This window comes from Colletotrichum fructicola (assembly GCF_000319635.2).
Source record: "Colletotrichum fructicola Nara gc5 chromosome Unknown KSG_Nara_v1_contig04, whole genome shotgun sequence".
Lineage (NCBI taxonomy): Eukaryota > Fungi > Ascomycota > Sordariomycetes > Glomerellales > Glomerellaceae > Colletotrichum > Colletotrichum fructicola.
In genome coordinates this window covers 2729428-2749227 of record NW_027094054.1, presented here as the reverse complement: position 1 = coordinate 2749227, position 19800 = coordinate 2729428, and the positions used below count along the sequence as shown (strand labels likewise).

Here is a 19800-nt window from a genome sequence, read left to right as displayed (position 1 = left end):
TAATAGTAGATTTAGACGAACACAGGGAGCGCCTCAAGATGCTCAATACTGAAAGACTCGAAACCGAACCAAGCGAACCTCCACTCCTTGTGTGCTCAGATGAATCAATGGGTCAGCTGAATGACTTTCCCTTTGTGATTTCCTGAAATGTAAGAGAGAACCCGCTGAGACTGGGGCTTTGATGGGAGTTGGGGGAGCAGATCATCATGCGGCTGCTTTGTCGTCGACGTCTGTGCCCCCCATTGTCCTGGGCTTGGACAATAGGGCACTGAAACTGGGAGAGGACGTCTGGGATCAGGGGGTTTGGGGCCACGTTGGAAAGAAGATTATTTGGGGAATAGGAGGGAATAAGGCAGAACGGGGCGAGGCAAACACCTTTCTTCTGACGGCTGTCGTGTCTCGACCCCTGCATGTTGGGCGGAACCCCTCCCCCATCAGCAAGTTCAGTGCAGTACTGCTGTGTGACCGCCTGGCGCAGGGCGTTCGGGCAGGTATGAATAGCATCTTCTTCATACGGCCGTAGCATAGTCATGGAGGGCCGTTGGGTGGCTTGGAGAGAGATGTGTATGTGAGATGAGTTGGCGATTGCTTGGTTTGGGGTGCAGGTTCGGACTTGATGGTGCCGGGGCGTGAAGCAGGACAGGTCTCTAGGAGATCAGGGCTGTGTGGTGAGGCCGTGAGGCTGGGTGGGCATTGGATGATGCGGGCAGCGCCTGTAGATGTACGGCGTTGGCGTTGGTGTTGGGGGAGGGAAGCTGACATGGCATTCTTCGATCAGCAGGGGCGTGTGTTGGACAAACTGGCGGCTAGAGGAGAACACAAGAGATGAGGATGAGCCATGTGTGGTGGCTTGTTTCCTCGACGCAGGAACATGGGCTTTCACCGGATGCCCTATTGTTGTCGAATATTCCAGGGGCACCACACTGGGGCAGGCAGGCTAACGAAGGGGTGTAATGCGGCGGTGATGCCGAGGGGCGTGTGGCAGTTTGCAAGATGGCCAAAGCTGCTGAATTGTTTGCTTGTTTGCTTGCCTTTTTCAGCCAAGTAGATTGCTCTTGATGAAATCGGGAGGCCATGTGACGTATCCTTGGGTATGGGGTTTTCAGGGAGTTGGGGTGTGGTGCCACAGGCCAGACACAGACAGATAACGTGTCGTTGGGTTGGGATGCGTCCTCTTCAAGGTGTGTGCCGCAGGTTTGTCAAGCAGCGCAGAGTCAACTTGGGGGTTGCCAAGTGTGTTAGAGTCGGGACTCCGGGTCGAGGACGACGAACCCCTGGAGAGGGTGTTTCCCGAGTGTCTTTGCTGAATTACAAGCAACCCCTGTAGTTGTAGAATTCAAATTAGGGTTGTATGGGATGACGGATTCATGAAGAAGGGTGGATACGCTTGTTGTTGGTGACGATGAAGACGGATGGTTCTGCTGCGTGTTTGCTACCGTTGACAGGGTTGGGAGAGGTTGAATTTCTTTGGTCGTCTCCACTCGAGCAAGGCTTGTCGAGGAAGTGGTTGTTGGTTCCAGGTTGGTGATCCGGCCGCTTTGGACTGTGTGTTTTCCTCGACTAGCGTCAATGGCTTGGGCTCTCGCGTGTGGTGGCGTTGCTGAATGCACGTTAGTGATTATTGTCAAGCCCGCATGGAAGCATTCTCGAAGGATCAGTTGGCTTGACGATGTTGATGTCTTCAGGGCTTGTTGGATTTGGCGTGCGTGTGCGCCGTAGGACGAGGCGACACCGCCCCCGAGCCCGAGGATATGGAATCGTGGCAGTGGGCAGATCTTGTTGCTTTCGGTGTGCTGTGGAACGGGGCACGTAGGAGGCAATGCATCTACTGTCCATTCAGATCTTAGCTGGGGGCCCAATTGATGAGATGTGGATTGCCAGAGGTCCTTTGAGGCGAATGAGAAGTGTGTCGGAACAGGGAGCACCAAGCGAGGTTTGCGCGCACAAATTGTCCACTGTTGGTTCCACGATGTGAAGTTGTCAGTAAACGGTGACGAATGTGGAACTCTGGACACTGATGCATAGGTAGCCACAAGCAACGTACCTTCCTGGCACCCGACTCCAACAAGTTAGCTCCTACCTCGACATCGTCTGATTGTCACTAGACAGGGGAAGGAAAGATCGGCCTGGTACCCGTCGAAATCCTGAGAGCGAGCCTGGCAAGAGGCCCCGAATGCTCAGGTAGCAGAGACAGGTGAAGCACAGTATCAATATTTGCGGCACAGCATCGATAGAGCCTGCCATTTGTTCCAACATAATGCATTGGACCAATGGAGCAGAGAGACGATGATCATTACCATAGCATTATGCTGTGTAGACTTCAAGCCTTCTAAGGAATAAGGAATAATGCAACGCGTCGTAACCTCATCATAACCACGCCGCTACAGCTTTCCATATTGACTTCGTAATCGTTATGTGACTCTAAACCTGCAATGTGTATTTCATGCAAAAGGGGACTTCGACTTGCCCATCGGCTGTAGTCCAAAAATATCGTCCGACTTGACCGGTTTGCTCTGGTCCTCTGACTCGTCCACAACCTCGCCAAAGAGAAATGCGTTGCGCTCTCTGCTGATATTCCCAGAAGGCCGCTTTTTGTGGTTACCTCCTGAAGTAGCCTTGGGTAGCTGCGGCGGCGTTGCTGAGTGCGCCGACTGGTCCGGCTCGAGCATCCAAGAGAACGAAGACTGTGCGAGAGTTGATCGAGTTGGGATCGGCGGTTGAGGCCGCTGGAGCTTCGGTGAGGGTGTTCCAGATGCTGGGCTCGACACCGACACTGATGGCGCCTCCGATGGCTGAGTAGGAAGGCTGTCTTCGGTGATCTCCATTGCATCAGGCAGAATCGATTGCGGATCCGAAGATTTCGGCTTACCGTCTTCTTGAAGCGACAAAGTTGAAATACCATTTGCGACGTTTTCAGGGGCAGGCATTCCACCGAGCACAGCGCTATCGTCTGGTCCGATGTCCATCGGGACCTCTTCTTTGATATCCTCGGATGTTGGACTTGCGATGCTCTCCAGATCCGGGACCTCGATGGTGGAATCCTCCAAGTACACCTTGACGAACTGGACCTTCGCGGCGGCGACTTCGACAAGTTCTAGGGTCTTAACCTTGTTATCCAGATCAGATGTAGCCAGGGATCTCAGACTAGAAACCGTATCGTCTAGCATGTTGGCCAATAGTCTATTTCTTCTCTCCAATGCGGCCACTGCCTGGGCCGCCGTCTCGTCATTGAGCAGCTGCCTCGCCACACGAGGCGAGTAGCGCACGTCGTTAAGACCTTGCATGTTTCTTTTGATTTCGCCCATGGCATCCCGAACTGCCTGGTTAATGCCGAGCTTCTCGCTCCTTTCGAGCATGTTTTTGGCGGCACCTTGAAACAAAGCCTCCACGCCGCCTTGCTGCTGGATGAACCTGCCTGGGGACGGTATTGGGGAATGGGCTCCCTTGTTGCGGTGCCTGAACGAGGAGAATGCCTGACCCATCGGCGTCGATGGCCGCGAGCTACCAGCCGATGGCGTCGGTGTTGAGCTCGGCATCTTCCCCGTGTATTTCAAGATAAGTGACGCGCCACCTGACATATTAAGATGCGTTCTGAGGTACACTGCATCGTCCACGAACGTGTGTGGGCCATGGGGAGCTTCAGGGGCTGGGTATTTCAAGAGCAACTGTAAACAAACAGAGTAGTCTGCTTCGAGCACTGGGAAGTGTTAATTGAGGAATCACTGCAGGTGTGAAAAGACTCACAACTCCAGCGTATCCTAATGAGCATAGCAATGCAAATAAGATCGATCAAGTTCAGCGACGGGTCGACGGCAAACATGGTATCCCAGAGTACGAGGCATTGATCAAATGGGAACTCGCGCCCAAACAGAAGGCGGATCCAACGACTGAGACCTGTGTTAGCAGGAGTGGCAGAAAATTCTAGCCTGAAGCACTTACATTAGAAAGATCTGTGGCAGGATTTCAATATCTTTGAGATGGTTTGCGAGCTCAGGATCGACCTTTGCCAAGCAAACCTCGTGGATGTACTTGCTCTTCTCGACGATGGCCGAGGTTTCTGCCCGATCCTTGGAAGCGGATGCCAGTGCTGCTCTAGAAATGGAATCCTTAACTTCGTAAAACGCCTTCGCTTTCTCCATGATCTTTGAGAACATCGCAAAGGTGTCATGCTCGATGTAGGACGAATCAAGCACTGTGAGCATTGTCTCATCTGCCGTGGCACCACTCGAAGAGAGGCTTTCGCGGTCCAGCGTATCTTGGTTGACGACATATGCAATGGGCGCAAAAAGTTCATGCATGCCTTGACGGTAGCCACCGCTGTTCGGATGCAATTTGCAGTACACGAATAGCGCATCAATGATCATCGTTTGGATTCGTTCTTCGTGATAAAATGGCTCGTCTGGGAGGCGACGAACGTCCTGCGCGATTTCTGCTCGAATAATCTCGTCCTGCCGGACGGTGTTCCAAGGGGACTGGGAGGGGAGGTGAGCATGTCGGCATATGATAATAATAACGCCGGGATACTGACCTTCGGATCATCGGTCAGAGGATCAACAGCCACTTTGGCAAGCTCTTCGGGATGCTTTATGAACTTCAAGAAATGGTCGCGCTGCCGAGAGTAGTAATCACGGGATTCGGAAATGTGTTGCGCCCACTCTGCAACTTCTGCAGTCTGAAAAAGCAGGAAAGCCTGGGTGTGTGCGCTGGTCAGCTTGAAATGGCATGAGACTACGGGCTGCACTCAGTTCACACTGACCTTCCAGCAAACAGACCTACAGCCCGAGATACACGGACTTGATGAGCCATTGTATTTTACTGCGCGCTGTAAATCAGGCAGAATGCCTGCATACTTCAACGTCTCGGCCCATCGGGTCCTGTGTATTGGATTAGTCGGTGAGGATGATGTCAGGGCTGTTGTGATGATGCGACGCGCACTCACTGGGTCTCATCGAGGGCTCTCATCGTGCACTGATTACCCCCTGAACCAGGAGTTCTGTTGACTACAAGAGATGAGAAGCGATGGGAAGCGCATCCCAAATCAAGCTTCAGCACTCAAAGAGCTACAACGACAGGCTTCGACTGATGATGAAGTGGAATGTAGTTAGTTGGTCGATGGTGGCTGGAGAGGAACTAAACAAGAGTTGGCTGAAGCTTGGGCCAAGCCGATGTACCTTGATTCGTGCTTCCCAAGATGAGGTAAGAGGACCCGACCGGCAGGGGTCACCGGTCGGCTTGCTGAAGTGGACTGCCGGGGCACTTGGGGTTTTCTGACCGCCTGCCAAAAGCAGCACCGCGGGGTCAGTGTGGCAGATGGCGGGGTCACCTCACTGGTAACTCAGACAGCTTTTTTTCTGAACGGAAAACTTCGGGTTGACTCAAGTCTTCAATTTTGCGTCTTCATAAACTCATCTTCCAGCTTTTGAGTTCAGCCTCCACAAACGAGAAAAAGATGGGCTTCGACACGTACGCAACCCCGCTCGACGGCAGATATGCTAGCCCCGAGATGAAAACGCTCTTCGGAGCGAGATCCAGACACTCGACCTGGCGCAAGTTATGGGTGGGTAGAGAGAAGTCTCTCAAATTACGGCGAATTCTGTTGACAAAGTATTAAGCTCTTCCTTGCCCAAGCCGAGAAGGAGACTGGCGTTGAGGGCATCACAGACGAGGCGTTGAAGCAGATGGAAGAGCACCTGACCGTCACGGACGAGGACTTCCAGGTGGCCGCTGTTGAGGAGAAGAGACGCCGCCACGATGTTGTATGTTATCCGAATGCCAAATCATCCGAGAGTTACTGACAATCCATAGATGGCCCGTAAGTTATTACTGCTGACTTTTCTCCCAGTCTCATGGCCATATGACTGACACGACTTAGATGTCCATGCCTTTGGGCAAGTCGCTCCTGCGGCTGCCCCAATCATCCATTACGGAGCAACTTCATGTAAACATTCTCTCACATAGCTCTCTTAAGAATATGGCTAACCAGATGAACTAGGCTATGTCACTGACAATGCCGAGTTGATTCTGATGAGAGATGCCATGGACTTGCTGCTGCCCAAGCTGGCCAAGGTGATCGACAACCTTTCTAAGTTTGCTCTCGAACACAAGGAGTGAGGACACCACCAGGCCCCTAGTACTGGGCACCTTTTCTGATGAATCGCAGTCTCCCCACCCTCGGCTACACCCACTACCAGCCCGCCCAGCTGAGTGCGTTCACTTCCTCTCCTTGCACGCTTCAAGACATGCTATTTTCAGATTCCGCTCAATCAATACTTGGGGGCGCATGAAAATCGTCAGCGTTGCTAAAAAAACCAAAAGGCTGACCATCGTCTCTCAGTCACCGTTGGTCGTCGCGCTACTCAGTGGATTCAGGACCTGGTTAGTGCCCGGCCAAAATTAATTGCACCGTGCTCGTGCTGACAGAATTCCAGGCCAGGGACTTGAAGAACATTGAGACTCAGCGCAAGGAACTGCGTTTCCGTGGTGCGATGGGTACCACCGGCACTCAGGCTTCCTTCATGGAGGTCTACCACGGCGACGGAGAGAAGATTGACAAGCTGAATGAGCGCCTGTGCGAGTTGGCTGGCTTCGAAACGGGTGTCTACGACATCTCAGTCCAGACTTACAGCCGTAAGGTCGATTTGGATGTGTCCAACGCCATTGCTGGCCTCGGTGCCACCGCGATGCACATCACCAACGACCTGCGTCACCTCGCTACGCAGAAGGAGATCGAGGAGTGAGTTACCAAGATGAAGTGATCCTATTGGATAGATTTCTTATCGTTCGACTAGGCCTTTCGAGAAGGACCAGATCGGATCAAGCGCCATGGCTTGTAAGTCTCACACCTCGTCCCCGGTCCAACCCCTGTTACAACAGAAAAGGAAGAAATTTTTTTTCCTTTCATTGTCGCAAAAGACCCTGGATATCCGAACTGAAGCTGACTTTAATATAGATAAGAGAAACCCCATGAGAGTGCGTAGTTTATTTCATTTTCCTGGAATCGTCAGGCGACGATACTAAGCCTAAACCCCCCTCCTCCGCCCCCTTCTACATCACATCAATAAATACTAATGAGTTTCAGAGCGAGCGCATTTGCTCCTTGGGAAGGAAGCTTCGTTCGTTGCCCGTCAATTTCGCGGACACTTTCGCGGATCAGGTAAGAATCGAGGCATCACTTAGCCGTAAATCGCTGACATGTACCGTAGTGGTTCGAACGTACCCTCGACGACTCTGCCATCAGGAGAATTGATATCCCAGAGGTTTGATCGCTCATTCAGCTTTAAGACTTTGGAAACTAACAAATCTAGATGTTCCTCCTTGCCGATGCCATCCTTCTGGGACTGGACAACGTGACCTCTGGCTTGGTAAGTCTTCACCTTCTCCCATCTGAACAATTTATTCACAAAATCAAAGGTCGTCTACCCTAAGCGTATCCACGCCCGCGTGATGGACGAGCTTCCGTTCATGGCGACCGGTAAGTCTTTCGCTCTTCCCATCACCCTTTGGACAGGAAAAATGGCCGCAACCAAAAGTCTTTTGAGGTCATCATCCCTGTTCTTCAGCACGCTCTCGCGATACGTCAATGTGAACGTAGAGTTCGCTGTGTGAGTAGAATATGCGGGTCCTGACTAGACTCTGGATGCGACGTGAGCCGCAATAAGAAAATCTAAGGTTCTGCTAAAAGGAGTAGATTCAGGGCCATGAGAAGGTATTAGTTTGTTTTGGTTCGAATTGTTTTCCGCTGGAAAAAGCCCCCAAAACAATACGTCATCGGGAATGACAGCATTTCAAACGCCAACGAAGGATCAACCTCAACCCGTCCGACTCAAACGTATATCGTTCAATGGCCCTGATTCTACCAACGCAGCTTCCGTGTTACAGCTATTTTCCTGTCCATCGGGTTCCCCAGGATCTGGGCGAGTGCTAACGTCCATCGCCAGAGAACATTATCATGAAGCTGGTGGCTAAGGGCGGCTCTCGCCAGGACGCACACGAGGAGATCCGTGTTCTGTCCCACCAGGCCAGCGACGTCGTCAAGAAGGAGGGAGGCGCCAACGACCTGATCGAGCGTATCCGGGCGACCCCGTACTTTGCGCCTGTCCACGCAGAGCTGGACAACATTCTGGACCCCGCTCTGTACACCGGACGCTCCGGAACTATCGTCGAGCGTTACGTTGGCCCGGGTGGTCCCATCCAGAAGGCTCTTGCCCCCTACGCCGACTACATCAACAAGTCTGGCACCGCGCAGCTCAGCGTTTAAGCTGTTGCTTCCTGTGGGGGACTCAATCTCCCACAAGATTGAACTGCCTTTGGAAAATTTGGAAATTGAGGGGGTTTATGCTGAGGATGGTCCACGGAAACAAAAAGGGAACCTGTATGTTCCCATCAAAAAGTTACTAGATCTTGCCCGAACACTCAAAAGAAATGTTACGTCCGTCAATTGACTATATCATAACACACAAGACTGATTGCTCCAGATCGCCATTCTTGGGGTCGTCTTATCAAATATGCAGTCTTCTCTCAGCATCGGTTTTCATCGAGGACTGGAGGAATACTCCCCAACCAGCTGGCCGCTGACACCGCATCATTAGTCATACCTTGCAGGATATAGAGGTCAGTCAATCCTCGATTACGTCTGTTGGCAAGCCAAGCCCCAAAGGCAGTCCTCAGGTCCAAAACAATAGGGAAGTCGCAGGCCAAAATATGTACAGCTCATCGCGACAACCATCACATCCTCTCAAGCGTTCTAGCACTCAATCTTCCCCAGCCGATTCTTCGTGGAATCCCACCACGCCGCATGCACCATCCCCTTATTACACCCCAGCCCCACGCTGAAAGACCACTGGAGCGCCGTGGGGCCGTTGGCCTCGCACGTCGGCTTGTCGACGGAGACGACGCAGCTGCCCTTGAACTGCTTCAGCTCCTTCCAGAGCGTGCCGCACAGCGCGGGCACGTCTTCGCCCTCGTCCATGCCGCTGACCTCGATGGAGTAGCGGCGGTACATCGGGATGACAAAGTTTTTGGTGATGGGGATGCCGTCTTTCCAGCGGGAGCATTTGGCGGAGGAGGCGGTGGTGAGGGGTGTCAGGGCGGCGAGGAGGAGGAGGATTATTGGGTGTAAGAGGAGGAGTTTCATGGTGTCCGAGGGAAGATATGTTGGAAACGACTGACGGATTTAGGGGCCGGGATAATTTGAAAGAGTGTGATGCCGTGTTTTGGAGATCTTGGCAGACACGTAGTCCAAGTTCGATGAGGAAGCAGGCAAAATTCGAGTGTTCTGAGGCCTATTTGTACGCACCACATGCCAATTCTCTCGCGAAGGCGAACGAATTCGGACACCGTGGGACTGCTGCTGCAACGTGAGAGCGATGAAATAAAGGTCTCAATGCCGTCCTGGTTTCTATCATTTTCCAGATGGAGAGGACGAGGGTATCACAAGTTGGTTGGGACACATCGAAAAGGACAAAGGACGCCGAGATCGACGGTGCGAGTACGAAGCATGGAGATCTCGGGCTGGTATGATGCATCCAAGAACCGGCTTAAAGGGCTGTCTTGGCCCTTCCCGCGTACAACCGAGCATGTATATATGAAAGCGTCCAATTGGATCAAGTTGCTTAAATAACAGGCGATGTTGATATCATTGAGCCATTCCTGAACTTTTGGTAAACGGAACGTTCTCGCCTACCTGGGATGCGAGATGGTGCTCTCAGCTTCATTGAGGATTGCAACTTTGGGAAAGCCTCCTCACTTGCGCCCTCGCTATCCGTCCTACTCTCTCCTGTAGTATTCGCCAGAATACTTCAATTTCGCAGCTTCTGGCTTGAGATGATGACTGATTTCTCATAAGCGGGCGTCCTGCGGTCGAAGCCCCATTCAATCCTACTCAAAGTCGTCAGTGCAGAGGCTTCTATCACCTCCCGGATTTCCAAGGATTCAATGTGCCCAGAGACCTTTTCGACATACTCAACTATGAATTATATAGAAAGTCTGATCTACCAGATTCTGCGGACGATAAGTTGACATATTATAGAAATGCGTCGCTGGTTCAGCCGCCGCGTCACCAGCACAAGCATGTGCTCTCTTTTAGCCATATTTAGAGCTTCACAGTATCACCTTGAAGATATATACTCTATAAATATGCTTTTAAGGGTGGAAGGCATTAATTTTGCGCAGTATATAACTGCGTGAGAGGCTTCTTTTCTTGAACATTTAACCTAACATGTACTGTTAACCCCTCTAAAGCGGTCTGCATCTCTTCAATACTAAGAACTATCATATTATCGCGTCATCCCTTCCTTCTTGTAGAGTATCTCCATCTCTTTTAGAGTCATCATTCAATTATAAACAGGAACCAAACCTCGCGGCAGCTTACCATACGCCCCTGGATGGATGGTCAGCTCAACGATGCACCTCTCTTCTGGAAACACTACCAGAATGAGCTCTCGCCACTACCGTCAACAGCAGCCGCACCACGGGCCATTGCTTGTCAGGATTGACCATGGGTAAGTTCCAGTACTCATTGACTATTGAAAACGAACGTGACGTTAACCATTGTGAAGCGAACAGCCACGGGATGAGACCATTGCCACCACCACTGTTGCGGACGTAGACTACAACTACATGTAACATGCTGCAATTCCAAAGGATTTAATGTCTTGTGTTCTTGATGAAATGGAAAAGAATAATTTAAGCAGATAGGATTGCTGGAAATAAGGCACTGGTCTTTGAATGGGACGACAGGCGACGCTTTGTTCCCTACAGCCCACGTTGTAAGACCATCAGAGTCTTGCGCTGGCATATCACGACGTCTCACATTCTGCCTCTCGTCACCCCTGTCACAATCTCTAGAGGATTTATTGCGCAAATAATCTGCTAGCTGCAATATTCAGTGAGCTAGCGATGTTCCTTTCTACAAAGATAACCATTTAACGTGCTTGTACACAGCGCACGTCCGCATGTTCATTGAACAAGATGTTTCTACATCCATTCGACCCATCTCATTGCGGCCTAAGAGAAGGAAAGTTCTAAGGAGATTGTACATATTTGAACAATTATTTGAATGCTCAAAGGTTGCTCTCATAGCTGCTCGCGAAACCATATTCCCTGGAATCAGCATCCCCGCCAGAGGCATCAATTTCAAAAGGCTTCTTGTAGGATAGACTATTGATCTCCTCAAGCAACCAATGATTCTGGTGTATTCCTGGCATATCAATGATTAGCACCTTGATATCAACACTGAAGAGTGCCTTAGGATGCAGCCTCGCCCAAGGCATGAGTTCCAGTCCAAAACAAGCCCCTCCCCTCCGTCACCCGCATCTCCACCATGTTCAAAGACGTATAAACAACCAGCAAGGACTAATTCACAAACCTCAAATAACCCAGACCCCTTCTCTCGCCTCTCCCCTAGCATGTCCAGCTCAGAGTACCACCCAGCATCCAAGCCTTTCCAAGCCTTCATAGGAAAGGGCACAAACATTGGTCGCTGTTCTCCCCCATCTCTGCATCTTTGCAGCACGGTGCTCAATTTTCACCCTGCTGCTTTGACGTCTTTATAACCTGGCTGTGACCCATGATGCACAACCACAGTTCACAAAAACTACAAAGGCCAGAGGTGTCTTTGATCGGACCAAAAGTCCTTTCATCTCAACATTGCATCCAGAGGACCGGGACCCTTCCCGGGACCGGAGCGGGGCTCCAATGACCCCGGAATCGGCTTCGAAGCCGAAGGCCCACAGTCCTTCAGACCCATGTCCAACGAGCATCGTCAACACGACCAGAACAAAGTTTTCAGAAAAATATATTCCGTATTTTATATTCCCTACAAGTTACGCCGGTCCCCCCACCATCCCGTTTGCCAAAGTTGTGATTCTTTCTATCAAGTGTCTTGTCTTCGCTGAAATGCCACCTAGCTCCATGCAAACCCAGTACAAAGTGCACCCCGGTTGTCCGTCTCTCCGAGTCTCGTCGTTTTCCTCCGCTGGCCATCACGCCATACATCCCTTTCCTCCTCTTCCGTCCCAAAGTCATCACATTCAAACGAAGGAAAAGAAAAGAAAAAAGTCTCTTGCTTGCGTCAAATGGCTCTCTCTAAGCACAACCGGCCGGTCTGGTGAACCCGGCCGTGCTGTTCAAGATTGCTCTTGGGTATCTTGACCAAATTGTTTCATGCCCTCCGCAGGCCTGTACCATTCCACCCCACTCCTCATTCCATCGTCAACCATAAACCATCGAGTCAGTCACTCGGCGTCACCTTCCTGGCACCAGGGATGGGCGAGTACTTGGTTGATGTCGTATCGTGCCTCCACATCCCGGTTTAGCATGCACCGCACCAGGTCTATGCTCTCGTCGCTCATCGTCCACGGCACGCGGAGGTCGCGATCCATGATTTCGTCGATGCTGTAAAACGGATTCTCCTTGTAGATGATCGTATACAGCAGAATTCCCAGTGCCCATACATCTTGTTCCTTGCCGCCATATGGCTTGCCTGCGAGGACTTCCGGCGCAGCGTAATCTACGTTTGCGTTAGTAACCCACGAGAAATAGATCTGGCTGCTCTTACCAATCGTGCCCACGAACACGTCAAAGGGCCCGTTCTTGATATACGCCGCACTCCCAAAGTCAATCAGCTTGATGTTGCCCTCGCCGTCCAAAATGACATTTTCGTCCTTGATATCTCTGTGTACTACCAGCGCCTTCGTGTGAAGATGGCCAATGGCCTTTGCGACCTGAACGAACATGCTGCGACACTCGGCTTCTTCCATGTTGCTGCGAAGTTCAATGTAATCGAAGAGATCCATTCCTGGCAGACCATGTGGAGCCATCTCGATGTAGTAGTTCACATCGTCCTCGAAGAAGTCCTCCATGTCGACAATGTTCGGGTGTTTGAGATCGGGCCGTCGCAGGTAGTCGAGAACGTGAATTTCCAAAGGCACTGTGCCCAGCTTACGATCTCTCGTCCACGTATCCACAAGAATGCGCCGCTTGGTGACGTATTTCAAAACTACCTTCTTTTGTGTCGTTTTGTACTTCGCCAGCTTGACTTGACCATATGCACCCTGTCCCATGTCCTCGATGATCTGGAAATCATCGATTGTCTTCTTGTGAGAGGGCTCGACGACTTGTGGGACGGACGGCTTCTCTTGCTGCTTCTTTTCCGGGGATCGATGTGCACCAGTCAGCTTCGCGGCCGCCGTCATTGCGACTTCCTTGAGCTGCTTGGTGATGGCGGAAGCAGTTGACGGTTCCTTCGACTTGGGCTCGTCGGAATCCGAACTAATCTCGAGTGGCGTGTGTGCGGGCGTCTGTCCGGGCGACGGCTGATGTAAGGGAGTTGTCGTTCCAGAGGCTGATGCCGACGTCACGCCGAGAGTTGATCTGTTGGCGTGCATGTGCCTGGAGTAGGTAATCCAAAGGGCGAACACGACCTCCGAATGAGTAATGGCGAATGTGTCATCTTGCTGATCTCCGCCCTTATCTTCATCCTCATCCTCAATCACAGTCTCCTGGATCACCGTGGATTGCTTTGCACTTCTGACGACTCTCATTTGGACGTCGATCTTGAGTTCAGAACCGTCCCTGTGTTTTCCCGGCAACCCATCCGGGCGCAAAAACGTTGCGGCAGCGTCTGGGCGGTTTTCTCGCAGACCCAAAATGGCCGATGCCCGTCGGAAACTGTGCTCAGGTACAACAATCCCGTCTTGGAGCTCAACGCCATCTTCCTCCGTCAGAATATGGAGTATCTTTTGAAAATTCGGAATGAGCGAGTCAATGGGCATGCCGTCGGGCTTTTCGAACCCAAACAGAGCTCCGCAGAATACGGAATTCGAGCTTTGAATTTTGAGGCTCTCTGGGTCAACGACGATGATCCCTGCAATGTGCGGGAAGCTCGAGACTCTCAGCTCAGTCTTGCCGCGTACCTGCTCAACCGTGCAAGGAATGTTGACTTTGGCCGGGTTTGGACATGTGAAAAACTTGCGCCTCGCAATCTGGGCAAAGTCAACCTCACCAGTGCGAGGGTCAATGCCTTGGCGGGGAATGCGCGGGATCAGCTTGCCGACGTCCACCCCAGGCCTGAGGGACTCATAGCCCCATATCGGTGCCGTAGCACCCGAAATCTTCTGAACGATACCTTCGTCGTCGAGCTCGATATTGGCCACGTCTTCATGGATTTCCTCGAGGACCCAGATCAAACCAACCCGCTTCTCCTTTACCCACAAACTTGCGGAGCCCGTCGCACCGTTTCGCTTTTGGATTGGAACCACGTCACCACACAGCAAAACACCTCTGGATCTACTGCTCTGATGCCGTGAGCTTCCTCTGAGTTTTGGTGGATTGGGATCTCCGCTGTGAACGGTTTGTGCCTTGCGTTGAACGGTTTTCGGGGGCTGCGATCTTGAATTGGGCTTGCTCAGCAATTGGGCCGTTATGCCGCCGCGGCCACCCAGTAGTGACGTTGAAGATGCAGGTGGAGGAGAAGGTACCGGAACATCTTCAGCCTCGTGGTTTAGACTCTCTTCAGGCTCCATTTGCAGCAATTTCTTCTCCAACCAAGCTCTTCTCTCTTCTTGGACGACTTCCAGAATACCCATCTTCCTGACTTCAGCTTTTGTGACTCCGAAAACCAGGCAAGCTAGATCGTTGGCGGCGATGATTGTCCATGGAGGTTTAGATTCTGTCGTGAAAATTGCTTGTGCTGCAGGAACCCATCTTGTCGAATGCCCATGCACAGCCGGACCTAAGGCGCTTGGCATGTTGCCTGCAGATAGAGGGTGAGCTGTCGTCGGGGACGCGAGTGCTTCGTGAGCCGCCAGGTATGGTTGCGCCATTGTCTCTATCAGCTGCTGGTGAACCGAAACCGGGAGCGTGTCTGTCAACGTGCGCTTCAGGCTCAGCCTACGAGATGGTGGTGGAGATGTCTTTGTCGTTGTACCGCTCTCGTTCGTCGGGGTCCTGCTTGAGCTCTCGGATTCTGCATCGCCTGATGTTTGTTTCGGCTTCTCTTCTTGCTTCTTCTGCGGTGACTCCTCCCTTCCTGGAAAAAACGGCTTTGGTTGTGTCGTGGTTGGCGATTCGCAAGGTGAGTGGAAAGGCTCTGGGCTCGACGTTCGCGGGATGAAGTTTGCTTCGAACAAGTTCTCTCCGGAAACTTGGGCAGGTCCGGTGAGAGGCCCGATGAGGGCTTGATCGTTGGTGGGCAGGTTGCCTGCACCGACGAGTTGTGCCCTCGCCAGCAGATCGAGCATGTTTTGTGTTTCGACATCGCCCGCTGCTCGCGCCTGAGCACTCGCAAGTGCAACATCTGAAGACGAGACGGACCACCCCATTCTGTCTTTCATGAATTCTATAGATCTCTTCAGGACATTTTGGCGGTTGTGGATATATTCTTCTGATTGGTGGGCGAAGGAGAACGAGTGTAACGATTCGGAGGGGAAGCGAGAGAGATCTTCGGAAAAGTTTGGTGACGACGGGTGCGAGTTGAAGGACATGCCTGGAGCGTTTGCCATCAGGGTTGTCATAGAGGTTGATCTCGATAGACCGATGGATGAGCTTCTGGAGGCGGGGTTCGACGATGACGGTATGGTCGGGGCTCGCGAAGAGGGCTGTTGTCGAATTCGACGCAATCCGGATAGACCAAGTCCATGGTCGTGGTCTGTTACAATGGAGGACCTGTGGCTATGCAGGGCTTGTCAGCGACACGATGCCTTGCCTGATTGTGGGATGCCATGTGATCGTGTAACCGCCACCGTGAAAGCTCGAGTGGTACACTAGCACCCGTGACGTCCGTCAGGCCGACGGCCTTTGGATATTCCTGCAAATTTGTATATTGCCAGCTCTTTCAGTCGGCGTATGAATCGGTGGAAATCGCATTGAACGAGCCACTTGGACTCGCTCATTTGATGTCTCCCAGGCCTAGATGCGCCCTCGCGAGGGTTCGCGCGTCAGAGGTTCGCAAAGGCCACAAAGTGTACTCGGTACTTTGGCGGCCCGTCACGACGAGTGATTCACCGTGATGATCGCGCGCTTCGCCCCTCTACCACACCAAAAAAGACAGACCGGATATTCCCAAGTACGAATGAACCCACCTTGGAGGCATCGGTTCGCCCTCGGCGACAGAGCTGGAATCGAAGGAAAAGCGCATTCGGCCGCGGCCCGTTTGATCGTTTACGACGGCGAGATTTCCGGTACTTCGGTTCTTTGGGAGTTGAAGCTGTGTCGTCGGCACTCTGCTCCTTCCGCGTGGCTCTTCATGGTGTGTGTCGGTGCCTGCAACAGGTGGAAGTCTTGGTCAGGTCGGAGATATTCTTGGTCCAGCTTTGGGCCTGGATGCGGACTTGCGAGGCTGCAACACATACCATTGTCGTGAGGTCCCCCATGCGTCTGTAGCATAGTTGAAAAAGAAATGTCAAATTCAACTCGGGGAAGATGGAGGGATAAATGCGGGCAGGAGGCGGGTTCGACGATGCAGGTTCGGATTCGGCGGGGTCGAGACACACAGCAAAGGTCGGTCTGTCTGGCAGGTATCGATCGGGGTCGTCGGTCTGCTCTTTAGACGTGTGCGTGAGAGAGGGCGGCGGAGGTGCTGTTGGACAGTGGTTGGAGTGCTGGGCTGCGAAGAGCGGTACGACGGTGGCTGTCGCAGCTAAGGTACAAACGGAACTGCCCAGGACGAGGTTCAGCAACAGACAAGGCAAGGTAGGTAAGGTCAGCCAGGTAAGGTCAGCCAGGTAAGGTGAGGTCTGGGTTAGGTGGTAGGCGACCAGGTTGGTTGGCGGGTAAGGTTTGCCACAGGGATGAGTAAGAGAGAGTTTCGCTGTCGAGCGCCCCGGCTTGTAAAGAATGTCTTTTGCTTCTCTCACCGTCCGTCTGTCTCTCTCTCTCTCTTCCTGCTCTTGGTGGTCCGACCTTTAAGACAAGGCAAGGCGAGGCAAGGCGAGGCAAGGCGAGGCAAGGCAGTGTGGGAAGGGAAGGATCGATGGAATGATCCGACGACGAATAGGCGGAAGTTTGGGTCGAGGAGAAGCCGCGTGCAGAAGCCTGCAGAAACAGCAAGCAGAGCAGCGCAGGAGGAGCTGTAGCAGAAACAGCAGATGACAGCACCCTGTCTGCTTCTGGATCTGGATCTGGATTTGGACCGCCCCAATTCACCGAAGGACCAGGAAAGGGAACGTGAGTCGTTACCGTGCTAGTGCCACTCCAGAGAGAGCCCAGGACCAATGCCAATGGCCAATGCTAGAGCCAGTGCGAATGCCAATGTCAGTCAGTGCCGATGCTAATGCCGGAACCAGCTGTTTGCGCGCTCTCGAGTTCGACCAAGGCTTTTCTTGCTTTCACTCTCCCTCTATGCTCTCGTTGCGCGCTCGGTTTGCCGTTGAAAAGCGTGTTAGGAAGAGCGAGTGAGTGAGCAATGCGTGCGTGCAGATGAGTGGCTGGTTCTACACGCCGTAAACCACCACGTGTGTCTGTGAGCAGTCTTGGAAGGAGTGTCGTAGAGTGAGGTGTGTTGAAAGATGACCTAAGACGGGCAGCGAGGTAAGGGAGCCGGGGACCCAGGACGGTTCAGCGCCACTGTGTTGCCGCAGATGCTTGTCTGAAAGAGAGGGGCGCCTCGACAGTGTGTGCTGGGTAGTTTCTGTCCCCTGGTCAAGTCAGGCCCAAGCAGCGAGTCTGGAGCTTGGGGTAACAGCGGGCGTCAAGTCACGGACGAAGGCTGCGGCGGCGTCGGATCGTGGTCGGAGGACACGGGACGGAAGTTCAAGTGCAGTGCAGTGTCACTTTCTTGCTCTGAGAGGCTGCGAGAGGAGAGGTGAGGTGTTTTGGCGCGTGGGAGAGGGGAGAAATGTAGGGAAAAAGAGGGTGACGAGGGAGGGCAAGGAAGAGGAAAAAAGTGAAATCCACTCTTTGCGCTGTTGATCGAAAATTTTGAGATGCATCCGTTCATTGCTCCTCCCTCCACCTTGTGTGTGTGCTTGTGTGGTGTGTGGTGTGTCCAGCTGCCTCGCAAAACCCTTCCATTCTTTCCTTCCGCAGGAAACCAAACCCCCCTCCAAAAACCCGCACATCGCAGCAGTTTCTGGTGGGCGCACAGCATCAGTTCCACGCCGGCCTCGACCTACTTACAGGGCCGGAGACAAGATGCAACACTGATTGGGGGGCATATCATGCAGTGCTCGCCCTGAGATGGATGCGAAGTGGGGGGCTCGCTAGGGAGCAAGTCCACTGAAAGCATCCATCGGTGTTGCTGTCCCCAACCCAACAATAACATGCCTTACGCTGTGCAACACGTGAAGCAGTCCCAGCTTTTGGGCTCACCTCACTTCTCTCTGTGCTGGGCTATTCTCAGCTGAAGCATCGATTGTGACCGCCGTCGGTGGATCCGACTCGCCCATGTCCGTCCAACGGCGCCAATGTCCCTCTCCCGGGGCCCGATACGTCACAGTGCCGCAGCCAAGCCCGGAGACATGCTGTCTGATGCCGCAGATCGCCGCCAATCTCTGAGCAACCTCATTCCGAGGTTGTTGGGCAATGCAATGCCATCCCTCTTAGCCTAGGTGCGACTCTGAGAACCCAGATAACCAACGCTCGAAACGAAGTTTATCGTTGCCGCTGCACGGCATCCACGGCTCGGGAAGGCCAATGAGCAAAACAAACATTCCATCGACCGTCCAGCCAACCACCTCAGACGGGGCAGACCCCTGCACATCAACCTCCGTCCTAATGACAACACAACTCTACCACCTTCACTGCCGCAACCCAACCAACAAGAGGTTGCTCGGTCCGCAAGTATGAAGGGTTTGCCAAGCCCGTTGATCCGAACTCTCCTAGATGCACACTCGGGCTCTGTGCGGCTGCCGATGCATGCTGTGAGATCCGCCATTATCAAAACCATCAGGGAGGGCAGAGCCATGTCTGTTTGAGGAAGCAGGATGCAAAGGATTGGCGGGTGGGCAGTGTGGAGCGTGTTGCGAGTCTGTGACGAGGGTGAAAATCATCACCTCGACGACTAGAGGATCACGCACCGCACCAGCCTACTTGCTCACTTGCTCTGTTTCTCAGCCTTCTAAGTCAGGACACCCTCAAGCTCTCGCTCATTTTGCTTTGTGACAGTTGACCAAGAGCTGGGATTGGCCGCGGCCCGCGCAGTTGGACATTCAGAAGCTTCTGACAGGCTGAGTTCCGAGGGTCTATTTGCTTCTGAGTGAGATTGCTCAGAAACGAACCTAATTATACCCGGGTCGGGCAACCCGCCCCCATCTTCCCGATTACCTGGATAACTGCAATCGGCTACACAGGGGATGGTCCGTGTCTCAACGACTCGTCCAAGGGCTTTTTTGGCGATACTGGCGCTTGTTCACGCTTTTAGGCTAACCCCGCATTTGACTTGACGTGGAGCGATGGCTGCTGTGCCGCGTCTCAAAACCTGGAGAAATTCCCGGAGACGCTTCTCGTTCTTCAACATCGGCAGCAGCTTTGCGAGCTTCCGGGAAAGTGTGAACCCGAATCAGCGAGCTGGGCTTACTTGCTCGACATATCGCCATGGGTTTGAGCGGACTCTGCTGTGACCCGTTGATGCGCACGCAACTCAGCAGTGGCCGGGTCTGGACCGCTTTCACAGTCCCTTATCTTATCGTCATGAATTCCAGATGTCCGGATGGCACGTGGAAAACAGAGTGCTCAGCAGCTTTGCTCCGAGGTGCCAGCCTCCGGCGTTACCACATCGTGGAGGCTGATTAAAGGTTTTGGGGCGTCGGACTTTGAGATTAGCGAGCCATCAGACTATGCCGTGGCAATTAACGGATGTTTGGT

At 52.8% G+C, this 19800-nt stretch overlaps 4 protein-coding genes across 4 annotated transcripts; 1 reads left to right on the top strand and 3 right to left on the bottom strand.

Annotated features, from left to right (window-relative positions):
- Positions 1 to 2441: 2441 nt before the first annotated feature.
- On the bottom strand, positions 2442 to 4962 carry TBC1D5 (TBC1 domain family member 5; the record flags this gene model as incomplete). Its single annotated transcript, XM_032034279.1, has 6 exons — positions 2442 to 3697; positions 3745 to 3887; positions 3940 to 4472; positions 4529 to 4690; positions 4757 to 4874; positions 4940 to 4962. 6 exons carry the CDS (start codon positions 4960 to 4962, stop codon positions 2442 to 2444), a joined length of 2235 nt encoding a protein of 744 aa, XP_031886595.1.
- Positions 4963 to 5449: 487 nt separating this feature from the next.
- On the top strand, positions 5450 to 8257 carry ADE13 (Adenylosuccinate lyase; the record flags this gene model as incomplete). Its single annotated transcript, XM_032034278.1, has 15 exons — positions 5450 to 5557; positions 5613 to 5756; positions 5806 to 5812; positions 5873 to 5938; positions 5993 to 6107; positions 6161 to 6204; positions 6335 to 6375; positions 6429 to 6733; positions 6789 to 6829; positions 6950 to 6969; positions 7079 to 7153; positions 7203 to 7256; positions 7305 to 7361; positions 7411 to 7471; positions 7938 to 8257. 15 exons carry the CDS (start codon positions 5450 to 5452, stop codon positions 8255 to 8257), a joined length of 1458 nt encoding a protein of 485 aa, XP_031886594.1.
- A 486-nt stretch (positions 8258 to 8743) lies between these two features.
- Positions 8744 to 9133, bottom strand: CGGC5_v007580 (uncharacterized protein; the record flags this gene model as incomplete). The annotated part of the gene is made up of 1 exon (XM_032034277.1): positions 8744 to 9133. The coding sequence occupies one exon, from the start codon at positions 9131 to 9133 to the stop codon at positions 8744 to 8746; it is 390 nt and encodes a 129-aa protein (XP_031886602.1).
- Positions 9134 to 12233: 3100 nt separating this feature from the next.
- Positions 12234 to 16383, bottom strand: ppk6 (Serine/threonine-protein kinase ppk6; the record flags this gene model as incomplete). Its single annotated transcript, XM_032034275.1, has 4 exons — positions 12234 to 12508; positions 12557 to 15663; positions 16080 to 16260; positions 16350 to 16383. The coding sequence occupies 4 exons, from the start codon at positions 16381 to 16383 to the stop codon at positions 12234 to 12236; spliced, it is 3597 nt and encodes a 1198-aa protein (XP_031886600.1).
- Between the last annotated feature and the right edge of the window lie 3417 nt (positions 16384 to 19800).